Source organism: Stegostoma tigrinum, chromosome 28 (assembly GCF_030684315.1).
Source record: "Stegostoma tigrinum isolate sSteTig4 chromosome 28, sSteTig4.hap1, whole genome shotgun sequence".
Classification (NCBI taxonomy): Eukaryota; Metazoa; Chordata; class Chondrichthyes; order Orectolobiformes; family Stegostomatidae; genus Stegostoma; species Stegostoma tigrinum.
Genome location: NC_081381.1, coordinates 42,724,239 through 42,739,845, shown reverse-complemented (window position 1 = coordinate 42,739,845; position 15,607 = coordinate 42,724,239). Strand labels below are relative to the sequence as shown.

Below are 15,607 nucleotides of genomic sequence, written 5' to 3'. Positions count from 1 at the left end.
AGGGTAATCTGTAATTAACTTTGTTATATTACAGTTGACCTCTTTGTAAATAATTCAGGGTAACACTTAAAATAGAGGAACTTCCCATCCTGATCTGAAAATTTGATTTTCTAGTTTTGGTGATGGATAAGCCTCCAATCAGCCTTCATTAGGAGTCTCATTAATAAATGCGCAATGGGGCCCTAGGATACACAATGGGTCTTGTATTACATTTTAATCCTTTCCCGAGGAGGTGCCGACCATAGCAAAATACCTGTTAAATCCATTGGGAAGCTAGCAGAGCTACAAAAAAGAGAAGTCTTTCCTTTATGATATTTCACTTCGTGTGTACGAATACATATTTTTGTTGTTACAGTCACAGGACCAGAAGCACAAGAATATCTAGTGGATTCAGTGTGGAAACGAGAGCTTCTCTTGCTTCTCCTTGACCCACGATCAGTGTGATTTTACAAGGACCTGCCCAGAATCTGCCCTGTTCCAGGTGAACTTCTCCCAATGCCAACAAAGTTGTGCCACTGGTGTTCCTGCTACAATGCAGACAGCCGTCTTTTTGTATTGTAAATGAATGAGAAGCTCACCAGTGAAATTCACACGTGGCACAGCCATTGAAAACTGCTTGGCCTCCAAACCACATTCCCTGATGACAGCCATAGTCCAATCAGTCATGGTCTTATTGAATGTACAGCAGACCCATGGGCCAAAAGACTACCTCCTGCTCCGAAGGAATTCTGATGATTTTTTGATTATATTAACATCTCAACCTTTAATTTGAAGTTAGTTAACTTGTATCAGATAAGGTAAAAACTTCTAGTGTCAAATTTGCATTTAACTGCATTTTTTATACTGTTTAATTCAAATAATTGAATAATTGATTTTTCTGAAGAAGGGTCTAGACCCAAAACGTCAAGCCCCTCTGATGTTGCTTGGCCTGCTGTGTTCATCCAGCTCTACACCTTGTTATCTCAGATTCTCCAGCATCGGCAGTTCCTACTATCCCTGATGGATTGATCGCTTTTTGATCCTTTCTGGTGTATATCAGGAGGTAAAATCAAGTTCTAATTTTTCCTTGTCAGTTCCATTCTACAGAGCTCTATAGGATATTAATCACTTGGATTTTAATGCAAACTGTGGAATTAAATCTGGCCAAATAATGGTGTGCATCAATTTTTGGAATATGGTTATAAGTTTACACTAAGCACTTTCTTTTGTTGCTTCTTGCCTTTATTGTGATTTCCAAGAAAATCATGTTGGGTGGAATCTTGTTGAGGTTTGGAATCAGCAGCAGGCAAGTAGATCTCTGCAGATGGCCCTTTGTCCTCTGTGAAGTCCCTCAATCAGGGATTCAGTTCCTTTTGATTGAAGGACTCCCACCTCAACCTGCCAACACCCTTTAAAAACCACAAGAACTGTGGATGCTGTAAATCAGGAACAAAAACAAAGTTGCTGGAAAAGCTCAGCAGGTCAGGTAGCATCTGTGAAAGCAAAAACAGAGCTAATGTTTCGGGTCCAGTGACCCTTCCTCAGAGTTCTGGTGAGGAACTCAGAACTGCTGAGTTCTGAAGAAGGGTCACCAGACCCAGAACGTTAACTCTGTTTTTGCTTTCACAGATGCTACCTGACCTGCTGAGCTTTTCCAGCAACTTTGTTTTTGTTCCTGCTAACAACCTTTGTTGTGCAAGCCACATGGTAACATACCCAGAGATAGTAAGAACTGCAAATGCTGGAGTCAGAGGTAACGTAGAGTGGAGCTAGAGAAACACAGCATGCAGCATCAGAGAAGCAGGAAAGTTGACGTTTCCGGTTGGGACCCTTCTTCAGAAATGGGCTTCATAAGGGTCCCGACCTGAAACATCAACTTTCCTGCTCCTCTGATGCTGCCTGGCCTGCTGTGTTCCTTCAGCTCTACAGTCTGGTAATATGCTCATAGGTTAATGCCAGCAGTGGGAGGTGAGGCTCTAAAGTGATTCCTAATGAGCCACTTAAGGACCTCAATTCCTGAATTGGTAGGAGGGTGGGAAGGTTGACCATGGACCGACCTGCCCCAAACTTAACACAGAAAGAAGGCAATGGGATGAGGTTTAGCTATACCACAAGCTTGCTTAATTACCTGACCACCATTCCTCCAAACTTGCCACTTCTGTCAATACAGTATTCTGCCAATTGAGTGCTGTGGGAGCTGTCAGTGGAGTTGTGTGGGAGCTGGAAGTAAAACCTGCTGCTTAATCTAAAGCATTCCAGATTAATGTCTGAATACGCCACGATGTTTGATCACATCTTACTAAGCCTGCCAGACTTGGTAAATCCACCAAACCAAATCTCCCTCTGACGTTATGAACACGTAAACATGCAAAAAAAACCCCAATTAATTTTAAAGGTGATTTTAAAAGATTTAGATGTGTGTTGTTTTGTTCACTGCTGCTGAGTATATTTTTACGTTTGTACTTGGAATGTTGGTGCTGCTGGCAAAACCAGCATTTACTGTTCCTCACTGCTGCCTTTGATAGGGTGGGGGTGAATCATCCTCTTGAATTACTTCTGATTGATAGTGATCAGGCCTGCTCTTTCTGAAAACTCAGCACCACAATACAATTTTAAGTAAAAGAAAGAACTTGCATTTTTATAGAACTGTTCATAACGCAGGTCATTTCAAAGTTAAAATTAATGAAATACTCCTGAAATTCAGTAAAAATTGGCCGAATTTACAAAAAGCACATGGAATGTTACAAATTGTATAGCTATTAAGAGTAACAATTTGCTAATTCACAGGTGATATTATAACTGATTTGCTGCAGCCACTTAATTCATAACAAAAATAAATTACTTATTGCTTGTATTGGTAAATTGTGATCAAGTTTAGTCATTCCATAATATATTTTTCAACTGTTACTTTCCATCCATTCTGTAAGATATTTAATCCTGGATTTTCATCTGCGAATTGGGTGCACAGATTCAGGAGAATTCTTGGTTCTGCAAAACTGGCTTATATAAATAATTGTCCGAGCATAATAGAAGTTGAGGCAAACCCTCAAAGCCCAAAGACAGTTGGACAAGTTCAATAATTTTAGGGCCTAAACTCTCTCATGTCCCAGCCCCCTAGCCCACATACCAGGCTTTGTTGCCACATAGCCTGCCAGTACACACCCGCTGTTGATAGTCACTAACAGTCCCCATTAACAACTGTTCACCCTCCCAGCCTGATGGTTAGCAACTCCTTTGTCTGTCTAACTGACTTTCTCTCCCTTTGGGCTGTATTCTATCGTTTACTCCCTACCCAACCAACCTCCCTATTTTCTGTATATAAACTGATGTTTTCCCATCCATTATCAGTTCTGAGAAGGATCACCCGACCTGAAATGTTAACTCTGTTTTTCCCTTCACAGATGCTGCCAAACCAGCTGAGCTTTTCCATTTTTTTTTGTTCATACAATCCTTGTGTCCACGTCATGTAATTAACTCCCTGTACCTAGCCATATCTCCTCATATTCCCATTCCCACCGATGCACCTATCCATTCCTCAGGCTCTCTGTAATTCTAAAGTCAATTTGGAAGTCATCCCATGATCTCCGTCGCCCTCTGGCTTGGATTTAGCGCACTAACCTGCTCTCTGTTCACAAACTGCAGGCTTCACAACCTATACAGAGAAGAGATTGTAGTGACTAAAATGAGGTTAGCTAGATGGACCACATAAAATGTGAGTTCCTTGATTGGACTGTTAACCTCATCTCATCAGGGAGCCCTGGCTGACAGATAAAAACAGGAGCGTCAGCGATTCTATTCACTTTGAGAGTTGGCTCCGTGGAACTGGACCAGTGTCAAGCACACTGCATGTATAAATAGAGAGTGACTTGGTGATGGGACACTGGCCTCTATGGAGTTATTCAGAGATAAAAGTGAAATTTCAATGAAACAACATTCTGTGTATGGTGTACTTCACTGTATGAATAAAAGACATTCACTTGTAAGCATGTTCTCTGACACCAATGAGCCCATTTTCTCTTAGCCCTCTGGCCATCCTTCATGTGTTTTTAGAATTCTTAAAACAGAATGAGTTTGTCTCAGTAGCCTGTACTACTGCCAACTCTTTAAAAAGGGAATTTGATTGGTCCCTTTTCAGTTCGTCCTCCCCAACCTGTGGTTTACCTGCTCATTCAAGTTAATCTGAGGGAATGTGTGCAATCTTGTATAGACACTTGGGGGAGGAAAAAACATGTCCATGTGCACATAATCCATTTCCTTGCCCATTCCTTGGCTCCCATTATACTTTATGGGTACTTTTTATAAAAGCTTATCCATTTGCTATTTAAACAATGATATAATCTTTACCACATTAGTTATTTGTGGCATAATATTACATGCTGTAATAACCTTCTGTGTGATAAAAATCATACCTTCCCTTTGTACCGTGGATGATAATGTTGGAACTCTTGCTGATATTTCATTATGTTTATTTGTTTAACATTGATTTTAGTTTGGAACTGTGAACTGGGAACTGTGAACTAAAGATGACCTTTTTGGACTATGCTTGTGTTAAAAGAAAAATGGATGAAACAAGCTCTTGTTTATTCATAAAGTTGGGCCTGAAACTTAATTGCAAGTTGTTCTTGATCAAAAGATTTTGTAGACACTTCATCACCGGGGAAGAACATGATGTTCAATCAAATAATATAAGTTGTTGTCTAACGAGATCAGTACCTGGGAATTGGTTCCAGCAAGTTTGGGAAAATCCTTATGCTCAAGCAGATGGCAGATGTTAAATGGTAACTGGGATCTGGTGGAGGAGATGATCAATCTGTCAGAGAGTGGTCAGAATTTGAATTGGGTTTTGGACTGTGTGTTCTGTGAGAAAGAATTCTGGCTGTTGATGCTACAGCGTAACATTTTGAAAGCTTTCTCCTTCACCTCCTCTTGGAAGCTCAGAGAATAGAAAACTAAGTTATAGGCTTTACTGCGTTTATCTGAGTGAACTGAAGAGGTGATCCTGACTGACACCTAAGAACCATCATCTATACATGAGGAACAATGGATCATGAAAACCACTTAAGTAATCTGGCCAGTTTTATTATTTTCTTTTGTTTACCCTTTAATTGTGTTTATATGCTTTTCTGTCTGTCTTTTGTATGACTGGAGTGGGAAACAAAGGTTTTTGGGTTTAATTTTGCTCTATTGTATTAAAGTTGTTGCATTGTTAATAAATTGCAAAGTCTTTTGTTTAAACTACAAATTGGTATTGACAATTAATTATTCACAAAAGCTGGGATTGGTTATTCAAAAGTCTAGTTAGGAGCCATTGGAGTTAATTTTGATGGCCCTGGAAGGGTTTAATTTCAATGAAAATAGTGTTTTTGGTTTGGCTATGTATTTCTGTGTTGAAACAATAGCCTTAAACCTGAGATAACACAGTGCAAAGCTGGATGAACACAGCAGGTTAAGCAGCATCAGGGGAGGAAGAAAGCTGACGTTTCGGGTCTGGACCCTTCTTCAAAAATGGCGGAGGGGAAGGGGACTCTGAAATAAATAAAGAGAGAGGGGGACCTGGATGGAAGATAGATAAAGGAGCAGATAGGTGGAGAGGAGATGGATAGGTCAAGGAGGCAAGGATTGAGCCAGGAAAGGTGAGTGTTGGTGGGGAGTTAGTATAGTGGTAGGTCAGTCAAGGGAAGACTGACAGGTCAAGCAGGTGGGGGTGAGGGTGGTTGGTCAGAGGTGGGGGTGGAGGTTGAGGTGGGAGGAGTGGAGAGGTGGGAGAAAGGACAGACAGGTCAGGGAGGCGGGATGAGCTGGGCTGGTTTGGGATGCGGTCGGGGGTTTGGGAGAATTTGAAGCTTATGATGTCCATATTGATAGCATTGGGCTGCAGGTTTCCCAGGTGAAATATGAGGTGCTGTTCCTGCAACCTTCAGGTGGCATCATTGTGGCACTGGAGGAGGCCCAGGATGGACACGTCATCCAAGGAGTGGGAGGAGGAGTTGAAGTGGACCGCGACTGGGAGGTGCAGTCGTTTGTCGTGAACTGAGCGTAGCTGTTCCACAAAGCAGTCTCCAAGCCTCCACTTGGTTTCCTCGATGTAGAGGAGGCCACATGGGGAACAGCAGATACAATATACCACATTAACAGATATGCAGGTGAGGTGAACATCTGTTTAATGTAGAAGGTTTTCTTGGGGCCTGGAATGGGTGTGAGGGGGAGGTGTAGGGGCAGGTGTAGCGCTTCCTGCGGTTGCAGAGGCAAGTGCCAGGGGTGGTGGGGCTAATGGGGAGTGTGGAGCAGACAAGGGAGTCACAGAGAGAGCAGTCCCTCCAAAAGGCAGTTAAATGTGGGGAGGGAAAAATGCCCTTCGTAGTGGGGTCAGATTGCTGATGGCGGAAGTGGTGGAGGATGAGGTGTTGGATCTGGAGGTTGGTGGGGTGGTAAGTGAGGATGAGGGGTATTTTGCTGTTATTGCGGGGAGGGGCTGTGAGGGATGAGTTGCAGGAAATGAGAGAGATGCGGTCGAGGGCGTTTTCGACCACTGTGGAGGGGAAGTTGCAGTCCTTGAAAAATGAGGACATCTGGGATGTCAGGGAATGGAATGCCTCGTCAAGGTGCCGTTATACTCTTGAGATAATCTTCTTCAATGTCCACTACACCACTAAATGATTAAAAGCAATGGACCCAGTACCAATCCTTGTGGCACACCGCTGGTCTTAGGGCTCCAGTCTTTTTAAAAAAAACTTCTGCCTCCACTCTACTCCTACTTCCAAGCCAATTTTGTATTGAAATGGCTAGCTCCCCCTGGATCCCATGTGATCTAACCTTACTAACCAGTCTACCATTTGGAACTTTGTCAAACATTTTGAAGTCCATTTAGACAACATCTGCCAGACTTCCTTCATTAATCTTCTTTGCTCTTCAAAAAAAACTCAATCAAGTCAATTTCCCACACACAATGCTATGTTGCCTATTCATACTCCTTCCTTGTTTTTCCAAATGCATGTAAATCCTATCCCAGAAATCCCATCCAACAACTTACTTAGCACTGATGTAACACTTGCTGGCCTGTAGTTCCCTGGCTTTTCCTTACAGCCTTTCTTAAATAATGGCACCACTTCAGGCAACCTCCAGTCTTCCAGCACCTCACCACCGGCTGTCAATGATACAAACATCTCAGCAAGCATCCCAGCAATCCCTTCCCTAGTTTCTCACAAAGTTCTGGGAACTTGATCCTGATCAGGTCCTGGGGATTTATCAACCTTTATGTATTTTAAGACCTCCAGCACCCTCTTCTGTAAATGAACTCTTTTCAAGACATCACTGTTTATTTCACCAAGTCCCCTAGCTTCCATGTCTTTCTCCACAGTAAATACTGATACAAAATATTTGTTTAGCACCTCACCCATCTCCTGTTCCACACTTAGATGGCCACATTGATCATTCAGGGGTACTATTCTCTTCCTAGTTACTCTTTTGCTGTTAGAGAACTTATAGAATCTCTTTGGATTATCCTTATTTCTATTTGCAAAAGCTATCTCATGTTCCCTTTTTGCCTCCTGATTTCTTTCTTAAGTATACTCCTACTGCCCTTACACTCATCTAGGGATTCATTTGATCCCTGCTGTCTAAGCTTGACATTTGCCTCCTTTTCTTTTGACCAGAGCCTCAATTTCCTTAGTCATTCAGCATTCCCTGCGCCTCCTAGCCTTTCCCTTTGCACTCACAGGAACATACTGTGTCTGATCTCTTATTATCTCATTTTTAAGGCCCCCACTTCCCAATGGTCCCTGTACCTGCTAATAGCTTCCCCCAATCAACTTTTGAAATTTTACATCTATCCATTTTAACTTTTCAGTCAGTTCTATCCTTTGCGCATGCACACGCATGCATGCACACACACACAACTGTGGGGTGAATTTATATTTGTAGGTACATTTTATTTTGTCAAACAGCACACAGTTTTTAGACAGCCAGTCAATTTGGTGTTTTATAAATTCCTACTTTAGAAATATAACCAATCTGACTCCAAACTAAAACACAAACAGATTCTAAACAAAGTTTCACACCGAACATGCATTGTCTGATCTAAAGTGTCACCTCTTCTTTACACTGAGTTCTCTTGGGGCCATGACTTGAAAGGAATTCAGGGACTTACGTGTATATATATTAATCAATTAAAACCTTCTAACTGATTAAAGATTTAACAGCATCCTAGATTTGTTTAGCACATCCTCATCAATAGTGTGAACCTTTGATCTTTTACTTATAAATTCTGATACTACCTCTCTCACTAACATCCGGAGGAAGACTGAGACTCTGAAAACTTGTGCTTTCAAATAAACCTGTTGGACTATAACCTGGTGCCCTGTGATTTCTGACCACCCAGTCCAACACCGGCGCCTTCACATCACATTTTAAAACTAGTAGAATTGTTATCACTTGCCCTTAAGTGCTCCACCATTGAAAGCTCAGTCACTTCCCCTGCCTTATTCCCAACAGAAGGTCAAGTATTGCTCCTTCTCTAGTGGATACATCCACGTACTGAATAAAAAAGTTGTACTGTATATGCTGAAAAAATTGCTCCCCATTCAAACCCTTAACACTATGTCCCAGTCCCAGTCTATTATGGAAAGCTAAAACACCCTACCATTACAATCCTATTATTCTAACAGATATCCGAGATCTCCTTTACATATTTGTTTCTCAATTTCCCACTGACTGTCGGGGTGCCAAACCTTTCATGTTTATGTACCTATCCATATGTTTTTTAAATGTTGTAACTGTTCCTGCATCTACCACTTCCTCTGACAGTTTGTTCCACATATGAACCACACTCTGTGTTAAAAAAGTTGTCCCTCACGTCCTTTTAAATCTTGTTTCTCTTAAAAATATGCCTCCTATTTTTGGACTGCCCTACCGTTGGGAAAAGAACCTTGCTATTAATCTTACCTATGCCCCTCATGATTTCATAAATTTCTATAAGGTCACACCTCAAACTCTGATGTTCCAGTGAAAGAGGTTCCAGCCTATCTTTGTACTTTAAATCCTCTATTCCTTGCAACATCCTTGTAAATCTTTTCTGAACCCTTTCCAATTTGAGTGTGTACTTGCTGTTGGAGAGCATTGTAAGTGAAAATTCCACCCCCCCCCCCCCCTCCACCCTAGCCATCTGACCTTGTGGTACTAAACAATTCAAAAATCCTAACTAGTGAAGTCTGGGATCTTCTGGTCTGTCGGGTCTAGTACTACACTAGCTAATGCTTTATTCAGAAAGCCACCAAGGGACCTTGCAAAATGGGTCTATTGATTTTGTTTTTTTCCCCAAATATGTCTGAAGTGTAATTGTGTTATATATTTCAATGTCATTTTCTACTTTTGACTTTATTCAAATCTGATAATCTAATTTTTGAATAACCATAAAAATTCAAAAATCCAATTGTCTGATAGGATGTATTGAATGCCTAAACTGGTAGCATGCTGTTCTTTTTCTCATGGTTTTTGAAAGATCTTGTAATTCTGGCTTTGAATCTGGTTAGAACATAGGTGCTGCTTCATTAATATATATGCCTCCTTCTTTTGTCTCACTTAATTACATCATAGATTGAGATAGTATTATGAAGTGCAGGAATTAGATCCAAATCATGGCTTCAAACAGATAAAACACAGTGCACTAATATCAATTTTAAAGAACATTTAAATTTATATAGCTTATTGGAACCTATGAGTGTTAGAATGTTAATAAAGTAATCTAAGACTTGACATAAGTAAGGTTAGTTATTGCCAATTACTATCAGTGGTTAACTTTGATCTGTTACTTGGAAGTCAATTTATTAGTTTTGATTTATTTAAAATCTGGCCTCAAGCTATCTAATTCTCTGGTTTGAATGCTTAGAAAACTGATGTCACCAGTAACACTGATCAACCTTCCTGGTTTCTCATAAATTATTTCTAACTCACATTGCTAAAGCATCTGTATTTTAAAGTGCTCCATTTGCACTGTATTTATTAACTGTTAAATCCATTTCACTTTATTGACCATGCTGACAGTAACTATTAGACGATTTGCAGATGTCTTACGAATGGTTTCCTTCACCTAATGTAGTGAACGAGTGATTGTCATGTGCTGGCATAGAACTCTGTAGGTGTTTTAAATACATCAACTCCAGGAAGAGAAAATATAATTGTGAGAACAGTATGGGATATGACTTTTAGCAAAAAAATGACAAATATGCTTTTACATCTTTACTAAACTTGTTCTGCATTATTGATGAAAGCCTGTTTATACCATTTTGAAACTGCAGTCCATGGTAAATTCTATTCACCAATTGTTTATTTTGAATTCTTTTTCTGATGAATATTTTTATGTTAATAAAAAAATGTGAAGTGACTTTCTTTCAGATATTTAAGGCTGAACAATAATTTCCATCTCATTTATAATTCACTCTTTTTTTTCACAGAAATCTATTCGCAATAATTGAACCCCTAAACCTGTCTAGAAAAGGAGTGACTTGTTTCATTTCCCATCCCCCGCCCGTGTATGAAATTGACTTGAAATTGGCAGGCAGATTGTGAAAAGTAGGCCGACAAGAACATCGAAAATGCCACCATTTCACCATCATATATTAATCTATTGTGCCTCCAAGGCAAGACTGGAAAAGTCAGCTAATCCAGATTGAGTCGATCTGATTTAATTCTTGTATTCCTGTGGGAAATATGGCATTTGTCTCCTCTTTGTTCAGCCCCTTATTGCTGTGTTCATGATAGTTTGCAGCCTCCATTTAGTTACAGGTCTATTTCAAAGCTCTTTAATACCAGAATTGGAGCCTGCCATGGGTGGCTATTGTCTTGCAGTGTTTATCAATGCCATCTGGAATTGGACTTTATTTCATCACAGTGTTTTCAATACAAGTTTAATAAAGCTATACCCAATAGCTGGTGCTCAATCTAATAAAATAAGAAAAAGTTAACAGTCTTCTTTTTTCCTTTTCTGAAAACTCCAGATTGAGTCTCTATCATGGTACTCCAAGAGCTTTGCTGCATCCAAAGTTACAGGATCCCATTGAGAGTAAGTCTGTTTTTTGCAAGAGCAGAATATTGACTCCAGTTACTGAAGTATTCCAGATCGTGAATTATTTTTTAAAATTATAAAATACCAGCCTTTGAGTTTATATTTCAGAGCATTGCAAAATAAAGTAAGCAGTTATAATTGCCAATGGATTTGACAGATTTCTTCAGTGCTTTCATCATTGTTATTAAAATTCCCATATATTATGTCTTCCAGTTGAAATATTAAAGTTAACATGTGCAACAAGTGAGCTGTTTTATAGCATCAAGCAACAAATTGAATTTTCAGCAATAAGCATGAACCAGTTTTTTTTCAAGTTTTGTCAATTTAATAATTCTAATTTAATCAGAAGATCTGATGTATTGGCACAAACACAAATTTGTTATTTACTCAAGCAAATAACTAATCTTTTGATTCGAAGAGTCTGTTATCCTTGGAGATGTTTTGCTTATTTATCTCGATGAAGTCGAAGTATTGGCATTGAGGGTTGAATCTTCTGCCCTATCTGATGGTCCAGCTGGTGACAGGGATGGCATTTAATTGGGTGTGAGGTTGGTGGGTGAACCAATGGATGGTATTCCCATCTTTCCAACAATTCACGCTCTTAATAGGCACTTAAAGGATCCCATCCTGTTCGTCCTGGTGTTGTCCAGTGGCTGGCAGGGGTCACTGGGTGACATGGATGATAAGCCAGTGTAGTGTGATTGTCATTCTGACAGTAGTGACCACCTCGTGGGGGTGGGGAGCTACCATTGAAATGATCTGGTAGTCTTTGATTGGCTGGCAACTTTATGTAAGAAAGACTCCAGGAGTCACCATCTGCATCTCAAAGGCAATCAAGGATGAGCAATGAAATATAGCCTTGTGAATGACAGCCACATGGCCATGAATGAAAAAGAGAACTATCACTAGACCTTTTGTTTTTATTATTTGTTAATGTCATCTACTGTGGAGAATGATAAAAATATTTCAAATCTGTCATTTTCTTATTTCCCATAATAATTTGTCTTGGATTTACATCTGAGGCACAATGGTTACTTTGCAGTTTGTTTTATGTACCTTCGTAAACTCTTACAATCTACTTTTATATTTGTTGCTAGTTTATTCTTTTTCTCCAACTTTCTCCCCTTTATTTATTTTTTTGGTCATCCATAGCTCATTTCTAAAGCTGTTCGAATCACCAGGTTGTCGATAACCTCATAAGCTTTTTATTTCTTCCTTACTCACTTCTTATTGCCACAGATCAATTACTTGATTGGCTCAATTTTTATTTCTCATCAGAACCTTTTTTTTGGTGAGAGTTATGGAATATTTATTCATGTCTTCATTTTTGCCATCAGATCTATACATTTTAATTTCCCAACCTACCTTAGAGCAATGTTTATTGGTCTAACACTTGAGTTTTGGACATGGCATTCCACTCTTAAAGTCTGTGTAAGCAGTGGGAAGGGCGGCCATTTGATTGATTGGGAAAATATATGTTAGAAATCCCACCATCTATACAAATGATTTGGGTGTGAATCTAGGAGGAATAGTTAATAAGTTTGCAGATGACACCAAAATTGGTGGGGTTGTGGATGGTGAAGAAGGTTATCTTGAGAGTACAACGAAACCTCGATCAGATGGGCAAATGGGCTGAGGAGTGGCCGATGAAGTTTAATCTAGGTAAGTGTGATATGCTACATTTTGGTAAGGCAAATCAGGGCTGGACCTATTCAGTTATTGGTAGGGTCGTGACGTGTGTAGCTGAACAAAAAGACCTTGTGGTGCAGGTTCATGGTTCCTTGAAGGTGGAGTTGTAGGTAGGCACACTCGTGAAGAATGCATTTGGTACACTTGTCTCTTTTGGTCAGTGCATTAGGCATAGGAATTGGGATGTCATGTTGCAGCTATATAGGACATTGGTAAGTCCACTTTTGGAATACAGCATTCACTTCTGGTCTCCCTGCTATAGGAAGCATGTTGTTAAACTTGAAAGGGTTCAAAAAAGATTTATAAGGATGTTGCCAGAGTTAGAGGGTTTGAGCTACAGGGAGAGGCTGGATAGGCTGGGGCTGTTTTCCCTGGAACATCGGAGGCTGAGGGATGACCTTGTCGAGGTTTATAAAATCATGAGGGGCATGGATAGAGTTAATAGCCAAGGTCTTTTTCCCAGAGTAGAGGAGTTCAAGGGTAGAGGGCATAAGTTTGAGGTGAGAGGGAAAAGATTAAAAAGGGATCTAAGGGGCAACTTTTTCACGCAGAGGGTGGTGTGTGTATGGAATGAGCTGCCAGAGGAAGTATTGGAGGCCGGTTCAATTACAACATTTAAAAGGCATGTGGATGGATACATAAATAGGAATATGGGCCAAATAGAGTCACACAGCTCAGAAACATACCCTTCGGTCCAACCAGTCCACGCGGAACATGATCCTAAACTATACTAGTCTGAGCTGCCTGCTCCTGGCCCATATCCCTCCAAATGTTTCTTATTCATTTATCCATCCAAATGTCTATTAAATATTGTAATAGTACCTGCATTCACCACTTCCTCAGGAAGTTCATTCCATCCTCTGTGTAAACAAATTTGCATTTTATGTCATTTTTAAAAAATCACTCTCCTTTCACCTTAAAAATGTACCCCCTTGCCTTGAAATTCCCCATTTTAGGGAAATGACAACTACCATGAACTCTATCTATGCCCCTCATTATTTTATAAACCTCTTTCAGGCCATCTTTCAATCTCCTACCTTCCAGTGGGAAAAGTCCCAGCCTTTCCTTATAACTCAAACCTTTCATATCTGGCGACATCCTGGTAAATATGCTGGATACTGGGAGTGGCTCAGTGGTTTGTACTGCTGCCTCACAGCACCAAGGACCAGGGTTTGATTCTAGCTGCGGGTGACTGTTTATGTAGGGTTTTCACATTCTCCCTGTGTCTGCGTGGGTTTCTTCCGGGTACTCTGGCTTCCCCCCACAGTCCAAAGATGTGCAGGGTAGGTGGATTGGGCATGCTGAATTGAAAATAGTGTTCAGGGATGTTTAGGTTAGGTGGGTTAGAAATGGCAAATTAGGGGAATGAGTCTGGGTGGGATGCACTTCAGAGGGGTGGTGTGGACTTGTTGGGCCAAATGGCCTGTTTCCACGCTGTAGGGATTCTATGACTCTATGATAACTGGTCAGCATGGACGAGTTGGATGAAAGGGTCTGTTTCCATGCTGTACAACTCTGTTACTCATCATCCCAATTCCCCCTGATCAAGCCCTGTTGGGAAGTGAAAAGTCCCTCATCACTTAGCAACACTTGTTCAGATTTTCTAAGTTTGTAATCAGTGCCATTTAACATTGAGAAACGTACCTTAACAGTTTGGTTGCTATTATTCTTTCTCCATTGTTTTCTGTAACCATGTTTCCATTCTATCTGCCAATGAATTTTTCATGTGCCGTGTCCCTAGATTAAAACTTATATCCGATGTGCTTATAAAATGCCAAATAGCTCACTGAATTTTCGCTGCAGCTTTAATGAATGCCTTCCTCCCTGAATGCAGGTCATTTCAGTGCTTGGAAAAAGTGGAGTTCATTGCAGCCCCCTCGCAAACTGATGAATGATCACTCATTACTCAAAGAATTTTTGTTTTTCTTCCATTATAAATGGACTGTCGCCCACAACAATTTGCAATGAGTCGTCCATGTGGACTCCCCGTGCCAAGTGCACAAGTTGGATGGCCCACTCGGATTAGGCTTTCACCTGTCACCATGTGATTTCCTTCATGCACTCCATGACTAAAGAGACTTTCTGTTGATGTGTTCATTACCACATAATTTATCACATACATTCTTCAATTCATTATTGGCAAATGCCCCCTCATTGTCAGCTTAGAATTCAGGTGATGCCCACAATGCAGTCTCTAACCATTTCTCCATTACCTTGTCCACTGTTACTCTATTCTCTTTACTCTATGTTTGGCAGACTGCCTTAATCTGGTTGCTATATCAATGAAGGATTAGAATGACATTTTCCTCACCCCATATTTTGGAGTTCCTTGGTACAACTTTGATAAAGTTTTCACGAATGGGAGATTCACTATGGGCTGTGAAAGTGTTCTGTATGTTTTATATATCACATTTATTGCTGATCTCTTTGATAAGCTTAGTGTACTCATAGTAACTTATTCCTGTATTCTTTAGATGGATTTTTAACCCAAGAAGATGAATGAACGAACTGCTGATCTCGTTTAAAGATACTTACCCTTTTCCCTCTTTGTATATTTCATATCCAATAGAAGTCATACCAGACCCAAGGCAGTAATTCTGTTTCTGTCTCTGCAGATGCTGCCAGATCTGCTGAGTTTCTGCAGCATTTTCTGTGTTCGACTTAGTTTCCAACCTCCCCCTTTCAGCAACTATTCTCTGCTACTAAATCTGGATCCAAGCCAGCTGGATTATTAAGATGCCCTACTTTATGGATTGAGTTTATTATCTATTTAGTTTTATTGCTCCTTCCACACACCAGTTCAAATTATTCCCCCTCGTATCAACCCATAGTAGAATGATCAATTAATCTGAATAACTATCTGCTGTGTTATCATTGAGT

The 15,607-nt window shown here is 40.3% G+C and overlaps 1 protein-coding gene across 1 annotated transcript in view; it reads left to right on the top strand.

The window, feature by feature from the left end:
* The window catches only part of nphp4 (nephronophthisis 4), a 396,691-nt gene that overhangs the window by 96,055 nt on the left and 285,029 nt on the right, over positions 1-15,607 (top strand). The window contains 1 exon segment of the mRNA XM_059655664.1: positions 10,971-11,035. Within this exon segment, the coding sequence (XP_059511647.1) occupies positions 10,971-11,035 (65 nt within the window).